The sequence below is a fragment of the Salvelinus sp. IW2-2015 genome, linkage group LG15 (genome assembly GCF_002910315.2).
Source record: "Salvelinus sp. IW2-2015 linkage group LG15, ASM291031v2, whole genome shotgun sequence".
NCBI classification, from domain to species: domain Eukaryota; kingdom Metazoa; phylum Chordata; class Actinopteri; order Salmoniformes; family Salmonidae; genus Salvelinus; species Salvelinus sp. IW2-2015.
In genome coordinates this window covers 16,254,196-16,272,563 of record NC_036855.1, presented here as the reverse complement: position 1 = coordinate 16,272,563, position 18,368 = coordinate 16,254,196, and the positions used below count along the sequence as shown (strand labels likewise).

At 43.5% G+C, this 18,368-nt stretch overlaps 1 protein-coding gene across 1 annotated transcript in view; it reads left to right on the top strand.

The window, feature by feature from the left end:
• The window catches only part of LOC111974205 (nuclear receptor subfamily 6 group A member 1-A), a 127,089-nt gene that overhangs the window by 67,609 nt on the left and 41,112 nt on the right, over positions 1–18,368 (top strand). Inside the window, exon 3 of the mRNA XM_070446968.1 lies at positions 6,792–6,815. Within this exon, the coding sequence (XP_070303069.1) occupies positions 6,792–6,815 (24 nt within the window). The remainder of the gene's footprint in view (positions 1–6,791; positions 6,816–18,368) is intronic.

The window sequence follows — 18,368 nt, the reverse complement described above, 5'->3', positions numbered from 1 at the left end:
GGGGCGTTCGAGCCAAGTCTCTGTCGCAGCTGGGGCCGCGACCGGAGGCCCATGGGGCGGTGGCAAATTGGCCAATATCGTCCGGGTTGGGGAGGGTTTGGCCGGCAGGGATATCCTTGTCTCATCGCGCACTAGTGACTCCTGGGTCGGGCCGGGCGCAGTGCACGCTGACCAGGTCGCCAGGTGTACGGTGTTTCCTCCGACACAMTGGTGCGGCTGGCTTCCGGGTTGGATGTGCATTGTGTTAAGAAGCAGTGTGCCTTGGTTGGGTTGTTTCGGAGGACGCATGGCTCTCGACCTTCGCCTCTCCCGGGTCCGTACGGGAGTTGCAGCGATGAGACAAGACTATAACTACTACCAATTGGATACCACGAAATTGGGTCAAAAAATATAATATATATAATAATAATAATTTACAAAAAAATCTGCTGTTTCCAGCAACAATAGTCATTTACAACAACAATGTCTACAATGTATTTCTGATCAATTTGGTGTTATTTTAATGGACAAAAAATGTGGACAAAAATGGACAAAAATGGACAAAAAATTCTTTCAAAAAAAAGGACAAAATGGACAAAAAATTAATGGACAAAAAATTCTTTCAAAAAAAAGGACATTTCTAAGTGGCCCCAAACTTTTGAACGGTAGTGTACATGTCAGTACATACACACAACAAGTAGGTCACATGGGGGAGAGGAGTTGTGTCGTGAGGTGTTGACATCAGAATGGGATGAGATATTCTGGCTGGGTTTGCTTTATGTGGTTGAGCTAAGTCTTCCATAGTGCAAATTCAGAGGCCCAAGAAAGGGAAGCCAACCCAACAAATGAAATACGCATTCCCTTCACTGTTAGTTCAGTAAGTTCAGTAATTAGATGGTTGGTCATTGTGTAAAGTCTTTGTTTGTTCCCAGGGTTATTGAACTGTATTGTGTTACAGAGACCATCCACTCATGCAGCTTGTGAATTATTGAGCTGGTTTGGGAAAGCCAGGTGGCTCAACATGAGGAGTATATTTTTAGCCTGTAGTCTCATAATGGAGGTCTGAGAAGGAGGTCTTTAGGGGGGACACTCCCCTTTCAAATCAAATCAAATCAAATGTATTTATATAGCCCTTCGTACATCAGCTGATATCTCAAAGTGCTGTACAGAAACCCAGCCTAAAACCCCAAACAGCAAGCAATGCAGGTGTAGAAGCACGGTGGCTAGGAAAAACTCCCTAGAAAGGCCAAAACCTAGGAAGAAACCTAGAGAGGAACCAGGCTATGGCTGTGCCGGGTGGAGATTATAACAGAACATGGCCAAGATGTTCAAATGTTCATAAATGACCAGCATGGTCAAAGTGCAAAGGTAGATCATCGACGACGGCTATGTTGTCCCTGAGGGTGGCGGAGAAGCACCTTGCAGGTACTCGGAGTAAATGTCAGTGGCTTTTCATAGCGATCATTAAGAGTATCTCTACCACCTCGCGGGCTCTAGAGAGTTGAAAACAGGCAGGTCTGGAGAAAGGTAGCACGTCGCTGGTGAACAGGTCAGGGTTCCATAGCCGCAGCAGAGAACGAGTTGGAGACTAGCGGGGGTGAAGCAGCAGGGACGGCAGGTGGACTGGGGACAGCATAGCAGGAGTCGAGGTCTTGTCAGGGGCGTCCTGGAGGCTAGTCCTAGGGCTAGTCCCGCCGAGAAAGGAGACAAAGAAGAGAGTCAGGATCGTAAGCAGCACGGTTATTTAGGCACTAACTGAAAGTTAATTTAGGTGCTTTACCGGGTTAGCGGAAAGTAGAGCAGTTTGCAGTAGTCTAACTTAGAGTAACAAAAGGCCTGGATGAATTTTTTGGACATAATTTTTGGACAGAAATTTGCTGAGTTTTGTGCAATTTACGTAGAATGGAAAAAGCTGTCCTTGAAACAGCTTGATTATGGTTCGGTAAAGAGAGCATCAGGGTCCAGGTGAGTTAACGCGAGGTCCTTCACAGTTTTGATTTGAGACGACTTTACAACCATCAAGATTAATTGTCAGATTATACAGATCTCTTGTGTTTCTTGGACTAGAACAAGCATCTCTGATTTTTGCTCCGAGTTTAAAAGTGAAGTTTTTCAGCCATCCACTTCTATATTCTGAAACACAGGCTCTCTAGCGAGGGCATTTTGGGCTTCACCATGTTTCATTTGAAAGGACACTGAGCTCGGTGTGTCATCTGCATAGCAGTGAAAGTTAACAGTTATGTTTCGAGATGACATCCCCAAGAGGTTAAAAATACTATAGTTAAAAGCAATAGTGGTGCCTAAAACGAACCTTGAGGAGGAACCACCGAAGAGTACACAGTTGCATTTGTCCAGAGGACAAACCATTCACAGAGACAAACTGATATCTTTCCGAGCAGATAAGATCTAAACCACCGCCAGAACTTTGTCCGTGTAGGACAATTTTGGTTTCCAAATCTCTCCAAAAGAATGTGGTGATCGATGGTAGTCAAAGCGCAGCGACTAAGTTCTCTCAGTAGCACGAGGACAGATGCAGAGCCGCGGTCTGGACCGCATTAAAAAGGTTATTGTACCACGGCTTCACAAGTGGCAGGTCTGCAGTTGCCTGATGATGGGGGTCTAAAACCAGACTGAAGAATTTCGTATACATTGTTTGTCCGTTCAGGAAGCTAGTGAGTTCTGCGCAAGCTTTTTCAATTTTTTTGAGCAGGAATGGAAGATTCGATTTAAGGCGCGAAGTTTTTTATATTTTCTGGGTCAAGGTTTTGGGCTTTTTCCAGAGAGGCTTTATTACTGCCAACTTTTAGTGAAGTTGTGTACACATCCTCGCGTGGATAGAGAGCCGGTTTATATGCTTCAACACTAGAGGCCAAGCCATGAAGCAGGCTCTTTAAAGTAGTTTAGTTGGAATAGGGGTCCAGTATGCCAGCTTGACACCGTTTAGGCGGCCATGATTATTTTTCATTCATCTCGTGTTCAAGAGATATAGTACTAGAAACACTTAAGTGTCCTCTTCGATCCCGTATGTCACTGTGTCAGCAGTTGTGCAGACTCAGACAGCTGACCTTGGAGGACATACCGCAGATTTAAAGAGGAGTCCGTATTTGCTCTTCCTACATGACTCAATGATTCTTTTCCTCAAAGAAGCTTAATGAATTCTATTTACTGCGAAGTTGAGAAAGCCATCCTCTCACGTTGGGGAATGGCTGCTTTTTTGTTCCTTTGCGACAGTATAAAAATACATTAATTTTAATTATTTCTATATTTCCTCAGATTTACAGTTTGGAAATATAAATAGCGATGATCGATCAAGCAGTGAGGGCTCTTCGATTAAGCTGCAACCTCGGTACTTGTCTTTCCAAGCTAGTCCGGAAGACTTCCAGTTGTTGGTTGGCGCCATTTTCCGTTCCAATTTCCTGGAAGCTTGCCTTCAGAGCTCGGGTATTTTCTGTCTGATAACCAGGGAGCTCAGTTCTACTATGGAGCCAAATGTCTTTTTAGTTTTGTAGGGGTGCAAACTGACTCTAGGTTATTGCGCAAGGTTAATTGAGTTCCTCAGTTAGGTGGTTAAACTGATTTTTGTCCTCTGACGTCCTTGGGTAGGCAGAAGGAGTCTGGAAGGGCAATCAAGGCGAATTCTTCTCCCCATTCTCCCTTCCATACTCACCCCCACTCTCTTCTTTCATCCAATTCACCTCCCCTTTCTTCCTACCCCTACAGTCTTAAGGATAAAAAAGTGCTATCTAGCACCTAAAATCGTTCTTCAGCTGTCCCCATAGGAGAACCCTTTGAATAACCCTTTTTGGTTGCAGTAGAAACCCTTTTGGTTCCAGGTAGAACCCTTTTGGGGTTCCACAGAGGGTCTACCTGGAACCAAAAGCAACATTAGTGTTCTACCTGGAACCAAAAAGGGTTCTCCTATGGGTACAGCGAAGAACCCTTTGGAACCCTTTTTTCTAAGAGTGTACTCCCATCTCTGGCCATCTTTCTCCCGCTCCTCTTCCTTTTCACACATTTTAACTATTATTTGTTTCAAATAGAGGGTAAAATGGAAGAAGTAGTGTTCTGATATCAGAATCATATATGCATCTTGTAGGAATGAATAGACTTCTTCAAGGTATAAGAAAAAGAAAAATATTTAAGAATCTGAAAACCTTGAGTCATAAGGTGTTCCTCTATATTCCTCTATACTGCGGCGCAGGTAGCCTAGTGGTTAGAGTGTTGTGCCAGTAACTGAAAAGTTGCTAGATTGAATCCCTGAGAGCTGACAAGGTAAAAATCTGTCTTTCTTCCCCTGAACAAAGGCAGTTAACCCACTGTTCCTAGGCTGTCATTGTAAATAAGAATTTGTTCTTAACTGACTTGCTAGTTAAATAAAAATAAAAACGAATTGACACAGAACGTTAGCATTATGGGAGCTCTGCCTATTCTGCCTGTGCTCTTTTGTATGGAAGAGGAGCTGTTAAACTTGCAATGGAAATGCTCACAAGAGGCCCTTGGAATAATTAAACGATGCTTGATAAGCGATAATGGAAGTGGTAGGTACAATTTTATGTGACAGATCTTTTTAGTGTGAGTATTCACCATCCACAGAGTCCCCCTCACTACTTCATGCCCATTCTTCTCTCCCGTTGCTCTCTCTCTCTTCTCTCTCTCTCTTCTCGCTCTGCTCTGCCTCTCCTCTACTTCTCTCTCTCCTCCTCTCTCTCCCCTGTCTCTCTCCTCTCTCTCCTCTCTTCCTCCCTCTGCTCTCTCGTCTCTCTCTCTCTCTTGCACTGCCTCTCTCTCTCTCTCTCTCTCTCTCTCTCTCTCCTCTCTCTCTCCTCTCTCTCTCTCTCTCTCCTCTCTTCTCTCTTCTCTCTCTCTCTCTCTCTCTCTCTCTCTCTCTCTCTCTTCTCCTCTCTCTCTCTCTCTCTCTCTCTCTCTCTCTCTCTCTCTCTCTCTCTCTCTCTTCTCTCTCTCTTCTCTCTCTTCTCTCTCCTGCTCTCTCTCTCTCTTCTCGCTCTCTCTCTCTCTCTCTCTCTCTCTCTCTCTCTCTCTCTCTCGGCTCTCTCTCTCGCTCGTCCAACTTATTGTGAAGGCTGGAGGCGCGAAGATGTTGGTTGACCCAAGTTAAACAATTTAAAGGCAATGCTACAAAATACTAATTGAGTGTATGTACATTTCTGACAGACTGGGAATGTGATGAAAGAAATAAAAGCTGAAATAAATCATTCTCTCTCCTATTATTCTGACATTTAACATTCTTAAAATAAAGTGGTGATCCTAACTGACCTAAGACAGGGCATGTTTACTAGGATTAAATGTCAGGAATTGTGAAAAACTGAGTTTAAATGTATTTGGCTAAGGTGTATGTAAACCTCCGACTTCAACTGTAGGTAGGGGTAAAAGTGACTGGGCAATCAGGATCGTTCATTAACAGAGTAGCAGCAGCGTATTTGAAAGAGTGTGAAAGAGTGTGAAAGTGTGTCTCTCCATGTGTGAGCCAGTGAGTGTGCATAGAGCCAGTTAGTGTGCATAGAGCCAGTGCAGGAGAATCAGTGCAAAAAAAGGGGGTCATTGTAAATAGTCTGTGTAGCCATTTGATTAACTGTTCAGCAGTATTATGGCTTGCGGGTAGAAGCTGTTCAGGAGCCTTWTGGCCTCAGACTTGGTGCTCCGGTACCGCTTGCCCTGCGGTAGCAGAGAGAAAAGTTTATGACGGGTGGCTAGAATCTTTGACAATTTTTAGGGCCTTCCTCTGACACCGTCTGGTATAGAGGTCCTGGATGACAGGGAGCTTGCCCCAGTGATGTACTGGGCTGTGCGCACTTCCCTCTGTAGCGCCTTACTTTCGGATGCCAAGCTGTTGTCGTACCAAGAGGTGATGCAGCCAGTCAAAATGCTCTCAATGGTGCAGCTGTAGAAATCCTTCCATAATCCCTTATTTTTCATGCAAATTAGCAAAAAATCTTTGTCCCTCCGACAAAAACAGAACAAACCAAACAAGCATAAAGAAGAGGAGAGAGGAGGTCAGTGCAGTCCGATGGAGATCAGTCAGCGCTCATTTTCATAGGCCTATCTGTCTGATTTGATGCTCTGTGACATATTGAGTCTAATTTGTAGCCTAAAGAACTAAACAGCTGTGGCCTATTTTATTGTGCTGTGTTCCGGTGGGTGATGTCACCATTTTTGCCTTGGAAGACTGACCTGTCTTCAGTGGTCAATGTGAAGATGTCAGTAGCATTTCTCTGGACTGCTGATGGAGGAGGAAGGGCAGGGCAGCAGGCCTGTGTAAAGAGCTCTCCACAGTGATTTCACAGTCTACGCCAACGGAGCTACCGAGCTCTGTTTGCGTTGCGTTCCAAAAATTCAGCCGCACGAAAGTACGTAAAACTACGTAGAGAGAGCTACGCAAATGAACCTCCGTCGGATCCGTTGCGTAGACTGTGTAGAGCCTAGGTTTTCAATACGTCTTCGTCGTAAAGTGTAAAGAGTGAGAACACGTATTACTCATTTGTGCTTTCGATTCCTGACTGCTCCAGGACATAGCATARCTATGTGTTGTGAATGCGTGCATACAGGCCCCAGCCTGTCTGGCCAAGAGGGTGTACAGCACACCATATGTGACAGCTAGACACAACATGGCCAATCAGCTGGGATTGGGGGGGTCAGGAGATGCAGAGTTTGACTGAATATGAATGAAAATMTATATGGGTCTTGGTAAGAAAGACTATTGATTTTAATGAAACTATGAAATAGGCCTAGTGATCCTTTACATTGGTACTAGTTACTGTATATTAATATGTTGTGTTTCTCTGTCTGTTTTACAGATGAAATGAATGGCAGTAATATTGGTAAGTACCACAAACACTTTTTAATTGAATCTATTTGCACTTGACGTTTGAACAATTAATCATCCTGAACCTCCATTCTAACCATGTTCAGTCACTGAACACACTTGAAGTATATGAGAATGATAATACCATGTTAGAAACTGCCAGGATTCATCTTCAGCACCTCATCACATAAAGCTCCCATCTGGTAAAGTAAACCCCAGCACAGTTTGTCTCAGTGATTCAGAGCAAACAGCAGGTAAGCTCAGCTCAGTCCAGATGTTGTTGTCTCTCGGGTCATTGTGTAACAGTCAGTTCACTTAAACAGGTAGGTATGTGATTGTAAAGATGAGGCTGTGTGATTATCACAGTGATACAGACTCTTGGATAGCCTACCACCAACCAGGCATGGAGGCTTTTTACATTCCTCCCTTCCAGGTGCTGAACACAGCAATGTGACTGGGACATCATCCACGTCAGCCACTCAGCGTCCGCCTCCAGGCCCAGTCAGGGATGCACTATCGTGTGTGCCACCACCGACGAGAGGGGTTTGGAGGGACTGAAACCAGTCAGACCAGCCTGGCTTGAATGAAGCCTGAATCCCTGCCCACCTGATTAGAGGTCTCACCCAGCCAGCCAGGATGTAATGACAGAATTATGTTCTTGTCACTTCCCGTCTGCCCCGGCTGGGCTTATAGTCACGCTAGCCTGGCACAGCATGTCATTAGCTCCACAACTGTAGCCCAACGAGAGGCAGCAGCTCTGTCATTTTACAGCTAAATCACAGGGCTCTCTGGAGATCACAGCAACGCTACATCGCTCATGTAACCGCCTACCCCTCGCTCACTTAGTATGCAGAGCTTATATATACTGTATTAACACTGCGGAATTACTGTGACATTGATGGAACAGAGGCGAAGAGATGTCAACGAGGCAAAACTGTTATTCTGGAAGATATTGACCTACTGTGATCATTCCATCTAACTGTGATTGTAAAAATATATTGCTAATAATATTAGAATAATTTTTAGATGATTTATGGTTATCATCACAGGGATGATTAACAGGCCAGCTCAGCATCCATCAGAGCTCCAACTAATCTGCTGTGATTAGTCTAAGCCCTCTACGCCAGGTTTGGGAAGGAAGGACTGAGTGATGAGAAACTATTCTCCACTCAGAGTTTTGCTTATTTGTTTGGAATTGCTTGTCAAACGTGTAATTACACTGCCATTGGTTTGGATCCTCCCTATGGTACAAAACTGTCATCACACGAGTCGCAGGCATGCAGGATTCCTTCAATAATGTACATAGGCTATGTGATACCAAAAGCTGTCATGCTCTCGTGCAGCTTTTTTTACAAGTCCTCACCTTCTGAGACCGAGTCAAGACCGAGTACAAATGTATCTGACACCGAGACAAGACTCAGACACTCAATATGTTGTCCGAGACCGTGACAGGTCTCGAGTACTACAACACTGACTGCAACGTAATCAAAATCCTGCTATACAGATGTAGGATCTTAATTTGAGCCAGTTTGCTACAGCAGGAAAATAATCCTACACCAACAGGACATTTTTATTATTATAATAATTAACTGGTATTTTTGTAGGGGTTTGATACATTTTCCGTAAGGGTAAATCAAGTCTAAAATGTCAAAGTGGTAAATACTTTGTAATTAATTTAAGCATCAGCTGTCAGAGCAGCTTACCGATCATTGCACCTGTACATAGCCCATCTGTAAATAGCCCACCCAACTACCTCATTCCCAGATTGTTATTTATTTTTTTGGTCCTTTGCACCTCAGTATCTCTACTTGCACATTCACATTCACTTGCCTTCGGAAAGTATTCAGACCCTTTGACTTTTTCCACACTTTGTTAGGTTACAGCCTTATTCTAAAATTGATTCAATAGTTTTCCCCCTCATCGATCTACACACAATACCCCATAATGACAAAACAAAAAAACAGAAATATCACATTTACATAAGTATTCAGACCCTTTACTCAGTACTTTGTTGAAGCACCTTTGGCAGCGATTACAGCCTCGAGTTTTCTTGGGTATGACGCTACAAGCTTGGCACACCTGTTTTGGGGGAGTTTCTCCAATTCTTCTCTGCAGATCCTCTCAAGCTCTGTCCGGTTGGATTGGGAGCGTTGCTGCAAAGCTATTTTCAGGTCTCTTCAGAAATGTTAGATCGGGTTCATGTCCAGGCTCTGGTTGGGCCACTCATGGACATTCAGAGAGTTGTCCCGAAGCCACTCCTTCATTGTCTTGACTGTGTGCTAAGGGCCATTGTCCTGTTGGAAGATGAAGGTCCTGAGCGCTCTGGAGCAGGTTTTCACCAAGGATATTTTTGTACTTTGCTCCGTTCATCGTTGCCTCGATCCTGACTAGTATCCCAACAGCATGTATRCCAACAGCATGATSCTGCCACCACCATGCTTTACCGTAGGGATGGTGCCAGGTTTCCTCCAGATGTGACGCTTGGCATTCAGGCCAAAGAGTTCAATCTTGGTTTCATCTGACCAGAGAATCTTGTTTCTCATGGTTTGAGAGTCTTTAGGTGCCTTTTGGCAAACTCCAAGAGGGCTGTCATGTGCCTTTTACTGAGGAATGGCTTCCATCAGGCCACTCTACAATAAAGGCCTGATTGGTGGAGTGCTGCAGAGATGGTTCTCCTTCTGGAAGATTCTACCATCCCCACAGAGGGACTCTGGAGCTCGTTCAGAGTGACCATCAGGTTCTTGTTCACCTCTCTGACCAAGGTCCTTCTCCCCCGATTGCTCATTTTGGCTGGACGGCCAGTTCTAGGAAGAGGATTGGTGGTTCCAAACTTCTTCCATTTAACAATGACGGAGGCCACTCTGTTCTTGGGGGCCTTCAATAAAATAAAAAATAAAATCACCTTTATTTAACCATGTAGGCAAGTTGAGAACAAGTTTTCATTTACAACTGCAACCTGGCCAAGATAAAGCAAAGCAGTGTGACAAAAACAACAACACAGAGTTARAAATAAACGTACAGTCAATAACACAATAGAAAATCAAATTTGAAAAATATATATACGGTGTGTACAAATGTAGAAGAGTAGGGAGGTAGGCAATATTAGGCCATATATGCAAAATAATTACAATCTAGCATTAATACTGGAGTGATAGATGTGCAGATGATGATGTGCAAGTAGAGATACTGGGGTGCAAAGTGCAAGATGGTAAGTTATAATATGGGGATGAGGTAGTTGTGTGTGCTATTTACAGATTGGCTGTGTACAGGTACAGTGATCGGTAAGCTGCTCTGACAGCTGATGCTTAAAGTTAGAGAGGGAGATATAAGACTCCAGCTTCAGAGACTTTTGCAATTCGTTCCAGTCATTGGCAGCAGAGAACTGGAAGGAAAGGCAGCCAAAGGAAGTGTTGGCTTTGGGGATGACCAGTGCAATATACCTGCTGGAGCGCATGCTATGGGTGAGTGTTGCTATGGTAACCAGTGAGCTGAGATATGGCGGTAGTGATAGTGCTACAGGAAGCAAATTTCTGTTTGAAAAAGCTAGCCTTAGCTTTCCTAACTGACTGAGTATATTGGTTCCTGACTTCCCTAAAAAGTTGCGTATCGCAGGGGCTATTCGATGCTAATGCAGAACGCCACAGGATGTTTTTGTGCTGGTCAAGGGCAGTCAAGTCTGGGGTGAACCAAGGGCTATATCTGTTCTTAGTTCTACATTTTTTGAATGGGGCATGCTTATTTAAGATGGTGAGGAAAACACTTTTGAAGAGCAYCKWMSCATCCTCTACTGATGGAATGAGGTCAATATCCTTCCAGGATACCCGGGCCAGGTRGATTAGAAAGGTCTGCTCGCTGAAGTGTTTTAGGGAGCATTTGACAGTGATGAGGGTGGTTGTTTGACCGCAGACCCATTACGCACGCAGGCAATGAGGCAGTGATCGCTGAGATCCTGGTTGAAGACAGCAGAGGTGTATTTAGAGGGAAAGTTGGTCAGGATGATATCTAAGAGGGTGCCCATGGTTACGGATTTAGGGTTGTACCTGGTAGGTTCCTTGATAATTTGTGTGAGATTGAGGGCATCTATCTTAGATTGTAGGACGGCCTGGGTGTTAAGCATGTCCCAGTTTAGGTCACCTAACAGAACGAACTCTGAAGATAGATGGGGGGGCGATCAATTCACATATGGTGTCCAGGGCACAGCTGGGGGCTGTGTAGCAGTCATTTTTTGGTACCCTTCCCCAGATCTGTGCCTCAACACAATCCTGTCTCGAAGCTCTGCGGACAATTCCTCCTACATCATTGCCTGGTTTTTGCTCTGACAMGCACTGTCAACTGTGGGACATTATATACTGTAAACAGGTGAATGTCTTTCCAAATCATGTCCAATCAATTGAATTTACCACAGGTAGACTCCAATCAAGTTGTAGAAACATATCAAGGATGATCAATAGAAACAGGATGCACCTGAGCTCAACTTCGATTCTCATAGCAAATGGTCTGAATACTTATGTAAATAAGGTATTTCTGTTTTTTATATGTAATACATTTGGAATAATTTCTAATAACCTGTTTTTGCTTTGTCATTATGGGCTGTCATTATGGGCTGTCATTATGGGCTGTTGTGTGTAGAGTTTTTTGTATTTTTTGAATCCATTTTAGAGTAAGGCTGTGACGTAAAAAGATTGGGAAAAGGTCAAGGGGTCTGAATACTTTCCGAAGGCACTGTATAGTGTATCTTTTATAGCCTTTAATATGTTCACTCTGTTGGCTTCATAGGACGAACATAAATACAATGCTATGCTTGGAGCTTTCAAGAGCTACTTCAACATTTTGCTTAATATCTCTGTCATAATAGTAAATATACAGGTATATGATGTTAATTTGATCACTGTTGTCGCTGAGAATTTTCCTGTGCCGCAGGAAATTCGAATGAGCCTCYTGATTTGGTCTATAAGTATATCTTATAGAGTAAGTATATCTTAACTATAGCCTACTGTAGCCTATCAAAATGTATTTATTGTTAGAAAGTTTGAAGTATTTAAAAAAATATATAATTATCTAATCCTCCTGCTGCAGAATTGTTTTTCAAAACAACTGTCAAATTAAGATTTTACATCTGTATGGCTCCTTTTTTCTTACAATATTTGCTTTACTTTAGTTGAAGGTCCATGCTACAGTTGGTGACATACGCTAATAATGAAGGTGCAGGGCCTGATTATACAATATACATTTGTTTATTTTTTTTTACATCAAGAACATGACCTCTTCCACTAAGATTCGCGTCAGCTTAACTTTGCCCTTTAGTGGGGCATGTTGTGTAAGTAAGGGCCACAACATGAATAATGTTGGTATTTTCAAGGCAGGCAGGCTGGTCTGAGTGTAAAGCTAACTGGAGCAGGAGAATGGTGCTGTTCGGCGAGGTTCACGGCTGTTATTCTTACAGGCGATGAGCGTGAAAGGAATTAATGCCATCTGACAGTTCTGGAGCAAGAAGAGGAGGGCTGGACAGAAAAGGAGGAGAGCAAGAGGAGAACGAGAGAGAGGAGAGGGGGTGTGAGAAGAGGTAGAGGAGGTATGGATGGATGGAGAAGGGGAAGGGAGGAAAGTACATTGGGGAAGTGTTGGATGAGGGAGACAAGGAAAGAGGGAATGAGCTAGATATGGAGAAAGCAAGGATGAGCAAGATGGGGGAAGAGAGAGCATAAGCTAGAGAGGGGGAGGGAGCAGGAATGAACTAGATACTGTAGGAACCACCACTGTTCACCACCACAAAGAATGTCATATGGGCTCTATAGATGTTATCATGAAGACACATGAAAAGTAGACTGGAATGTAACCTGAATGCATGCTGTCTTAACAGGCACGTTTGAAATGCTCTGAGACACTTCAACTCTGACATTTTATCACACAGTCAAGCAAATCCAGTGTGGCTAGTATGTGTGATTTAGCTAAGGCCAAATTGAATACTAGCCGGCCATTCTGGAATTGAGCCTCTAAAGAGGATTCCTATGATAAGTCCCCAGGTGGGTTCAGTCTAGGAGCTTTCTAACTGAGGTGAACATGGTCATTCATAGAATGCTGGGAATACTCGTAGGGCTGAAAACTGAAGATGGAGAAAAAGTGGAAAGAACTATGGGTGAGGGATAGGCAGACTGAGAATAGAGGGGCAAACAGCTTCCTAATGCTAATGAAGATTATAGAGACAGAGAAAATAGACATGGCAAGTGAGGGAGAGACCGAGTGAGAGAAAAGAGACATGATGGAAGGTGAGTGAAGGATAGACAGAGAGAGAAGAGGGACAGGAAAGCGAGCAAAACAGATAGAAGGAGAGGAGAGAGACAGGGAAGCGAGGGAGGATCACACTGTAATTTGGCAGGCTCCAGGACCACAGTCCACAGCAGACTCCTTTTGGAGGAGGAGTAGCAGACAGAGATCTGCACCCTTCTGTCTGTGAAACCTGTCATTATCATGTTGGCTGAGAGAAGAAAACAACGTCTTGATGTCTCATCCTTAAAAACACACAAACCCCTCTGCTCCTGAACTCCAGACAGCCCAGACACTTGATGTGCGGCGCAGGAAGATTCTCAGCGACAACAGTGACTATCTCTGTCTTTTAGTGGTTTGAGTGGGGGGCCTTGCTTTATTTATAGAACACTGTGTTGTAGGCCTAACCCTACTGAATGTGGTGTAGGTAAGGATCAATACTAGTCCAGCCTGGTTTAACATATAGAAATTGAACCATCAGAAAATTGTTTATCACATCATGGGGAAGACAATAGCTTTCCATATAGTTTTACCAATCATAAACCTCCAAAACCACACATTTAGTGAGGTGATATTATTTTATACTAGTGATACTATTATAGTGATTCCCTATAACAGAGACAGCAATGCTCCTCTCTGAAATAAGCAGTGTGTGTTGTTTGATCCAAGGCTTATGGTAAAAGCCAGACTAAAACCTTCAAACACTGTGTCTGTGAGCTGGGCTCATTCCCTGTCATCATCTCTCTCTCTAGCACGGTATACCTGTCTGCTGTAGGTGATCATAGGTTCTGTCTCTCTAGCACGGTATACATGTCTGCTGTAGGTGATCATAGGTTCTGTCCTCTAGCACGGTATTACCTGTCTGCTGTAGGTGATCATAGGTTCTGTCTTCTCTAGCACGGGATACAGTCGCTGTAGTGTCATTACGGTCGGTCTCTCAGCACGGATCCATGTCTGCCTGTAGTGATCATAGGTTGAGAGAGATTGTAGTAACTGTGTGTGTTTGTAGGTAAGACGCGAGTTGTCAGTTGAGTTATCTGTGTCTCTTGGTCCACTGAGTGAGTGAGTGGACCAGAGCTGCCACTAGTTTCTGTTGTCTCCCTCTGCTGTGAATCCTCTGAAGTCTGGTCATGTTGAGGCTGTAAGGACGCACCCCCGTGTTGGTTTCCGCCCGCAGTGCTAAAGGGCGCTTCCTCTCTTCCTCGCTACGACGTAATATGACATCATGTGTTGGGTTTCCCTGCAGCGCTAAATGGCCCTTCCCTCTTCTCTGCTTACTATATAGACATCATGTGTTGGGTTCCCTGCAGCTCTAAATGGCCCTTCCCTCTTCTCTCTGCTTACATATAGACATCATGTTTTGGGTTCCCGCAGCGCTCAAATGGCCCTGCCTCTCTTTCTCTGCTTACGATAGAACATCATGAATGCTGGTGGTTTCCCCGCAGCGCTAAATGGCCCTTCCTTCTTCTCCTCTGCTTACGTATATCGACATCATGTGGGGTTTTGGTTTCCCTGCAGTCGCTAAATGGCCCTCCCCTCTTCCTCTGCTTACGCAATATGACATCAGTGTTTTGTCCCCGCAGCGCTAAATTGCCCTTCCCTCTCTTCCTCTGCTTACGTAATATGACAATCAGTGTTGGGTTCCCTGCAATGCTAAAATGCCCTCACTCTTCCCTCTGCTTGTGTAATATGAATCATCATGTGTTGGGTTCCCTGCAGCGCTAAATTGCCCTTCTCCTCTTCTCCTCTGCTTGTGTTAATATAACATCATGTTGTTGGGTCCCCTGCAGGCTAAATGGCCCTTCACTCTTCTCCTCTGCTTGTTGTAATAATATAACATCATGTGTTGGGTCCCGCTGCAGCGCTACACGACTTTCCCATCTTCTCCTCTGCTTGTGTAATATAACATCATGTGTTGGGTCCCCTGCAGCGCTAAATGGCCCTCCCTCTCTCTCCTCTGCTTGGTAATATAACATCATTGTGTTGGTCCCCTGCAGTGCTAAAATGGCCCTTCTTCTTCTCCTCTGCTTGTGTAATATAACATCATGTGTTGGGTCCCCTGCAGCGCTAAATGGCCCTTCTTCATCTCCTCTGCTTGTGTAATATATACATCATGTTTGGGGTCCCCTGCAGCGCTAAATGGCCCTTCCTTCTTCTCCTCTTGCTTGTGTAAATATAACATCAGTTTGGGTCCCTGCAGTCGCTAAATGGCCCTTCCTTCTTCTCTTCTGCTTGGTAATATAAACATCATGTGTTGGGTCCTCCTGCAGCGCTAAATGGCCGCTTCTTCTTCTCCTCTGCTGTGTAATATAACATCATGTGTTGGGTCCCTGCAGGCGCTAAATGCCTTCCCTTTCTCTCTGCTTGTGTAATATAACATCATGTGTTGGGTCCCCTGCAGCGCTAAATGGCCCTTCCTCCTTCTCCTCTGCTTGTGTAATATACCATCATGTGTTGGGTCGTCCCCTGCAGCGCTAAATGGCCCTCCTCTTCTCCTCTGCTTACGTAATATGACATCATGTGTTGGGTCCCTGCAGCGCTAAATGTTCCCTTCTCTTCTCCTCTGCTTACGTCATATTGACAGTCATGTTGTTGTTGGTTTTTACTGTGTTTAGGGTTGCACCGCAAATACTGATCTTTTGTTTCCCAGGTTATTTAATAGGCATCGCACCAACCCATTTATGTTTTTACAGAAACTATTCTCCATATAAGCTATAGGCGATATGGGATTTTCCCTTGTGTTATTACTGTACAGGAATGAATGTCTCCTCACCTCATACTGTTAGTTTGCAGTGTTCCTAAAGCAGTGTGTTACCACTTTAACTTGCGTTAAGCTGAATTACACTGATGAAATAATGTGTGCAATTTCACCACCCTTGAATTACTGCCAGCTGGACACTGTGGAATTGTGTTGTGTGTGGTGTGTGTGTGTGTGGTTGTGTGTGTGTGTGTGTGTGTGTGTGTGTGTGTGTGTGTGTGTGTGTGTGTGTGTGTGTGTGGTGTGTGTGTGTGTGTGTGTGTGTGTTGATGGTGTGGTGTGTAACGAGACTAAGCTTCCTTCCTAACTGTATGTTCTGTAAGGGCCCAGCTGGCTAGGACGTTAGGGGTAGTGTATCTTCATCCATTACTTGTATGACACCAAATGGTTGTCTATGACTTTACTGGTCGAAAGAAAGAGTTTTGTTGGCAGTAGTTTTTAAATTCACAAAGTTCTGTTCTGTAGAAGGCCATGTGTTCTATGATTGATTTGATATTTTGCTTGGGATGAAACAGAATATATTAAAGATATTAGTATAAGTCTTGTTAAATGGATGATGAATTGATTCTAAAGATGCTCTGTTTAGGTATCAGTGTTTTTAATGTTTGTTAGTGTTGACACTGGCCAGTTCAGTTCAGTTTGAAATACCCTCAGGAAGTGCACGGCGAAATCAGGCTCAGCAATAAACAAAATACATCCCTTTGTTGATCTAACGTTTAGGGAAATGCAAAAAAAACTAACAATAAGCTCTTTGGTTTATATGAACATTTCTGTAAACAACTTTACATGATCACTATTGTTGTGTCCTGGTCTTTGTTTGGARTTATCATCCCCAAATTGATACATGTATCTCCTATATTTCTTATGGTTATTTGTATTCATCTTCTTAGATCAAGTTTCATTTTCAAATAATTTCTCTCCTTGATTTGACTTTTGCCAATTTCTATTCGCCGAAACGTGTAATATTTTTGGAGAAATATGGTTATTTATTTTCATAATAATATCATTTAGCAGATGCTTTTATCCAAATAATTTTCAGTCATGCATGCATACATTTTACATATGGGTGGTCCTGGGAATTGAACCCACTACCCTGGTGATATAAGCGCCATGCTCTACCAAATGAGCTACAAAGGACCAAGAATAGACTGCTTCTAAACACTTCTACATTAATGTGGATACTACCATGATTATGGATAATCCGTAATCCTGAATGAATCGTGAATAATGATTAGTGAGAAAGTTACAGACGCACCAACATCATACCCCCAAGACATGCTAACCTTCCCTGTTATTGTAATGGTGAGAGGTTTGCATGTCTTGGGGCTATGATATTGGTGCYTCTGTAACTTTCTCACTCATCATTACTCACAATTCATTCAGGATTATCCATAACCATGGTAACATCCACATTAATGTAGAATTGTTTAGAAAGATAGTATATTCTTATTTACAATAAAAGGGACTCCAAAATGACACAATACATTATTTACCATTCAGTTCTATTGGGCACAAAATAATCTGAAACACAACCAAAACAAARAGTAAATGCATCCAACAGGTTTGTGGAGTTTGTAGATCTCGCTGTTTATAACCTACTTCAGTGTTTAACCAGATAGAGCGGGATTGTTTGGGATTTACATGACCAACTACACAAGGCCTGGGACATCCATGAGACATTTAGGGGTAGCCTCTACCTGACCTGACCTGGGCCTCAGGGCTTGTTGTAGAACATGATGCCTCTCCACATCACCCTGATAACTAACCAATGTCATTTTAGGCACCATCGTCTGCTGTGACTTCAAGGTTAAAGGCAAAATGGCTGATTTTGCTGTTTATCTTCGCCATGTGCATGGGGGGGGGGATGAAGGTGCCGAGGTCAAGGGTGACATACGGCCAGTTCCCATGGCCGAGCTCCCCAATCCTCATCATCAGGCTTGGTTTCCTATTAGCGTCGACAAACTGAGGTTATGCCCTTCAAAACATGACATTACCTTCAGARGTACAGACTTGCCAAAAACATATGGCATCTGTCTGTCCCATGCTTATCTTATTAAAGTGTAGAATGGTGCACTGTCTGTTTTTCTATCATATGAAATAATAGTGCAATACACAAACAACCACCATTTTACTGAATATGAGTTGTGTTCTGATTTGTGCATATAAACCAGTGGTGGTCGTTGCTGTTCAATATTAGGGGGAGGGATTTTTATGAGCATTTCTATTACAGCATATTGGATGACTGTCATTCATATTACATTCACCCAGCTCAATGTAACATCGATAGGTTTAGGCTACTACATGATTCTTGAATTTGCCCTATACTGTAACGGTACTCCTCTTCGTCTGAGGAGGAGTAGGAAATATCGGACCAATGTGCAGCGTGGTAAGTGTCCATAATAGATTTTTAATAAATCAAATGAACACAGAACAAAAACACGAACAACCGAAACAGTTCTGTATGGTGAAACACAGACACAGAAATTAACTACCCACAACCCATAGTGGGAAAACAGGCTACCTAAGTATGATTCTCAATCAGAGACA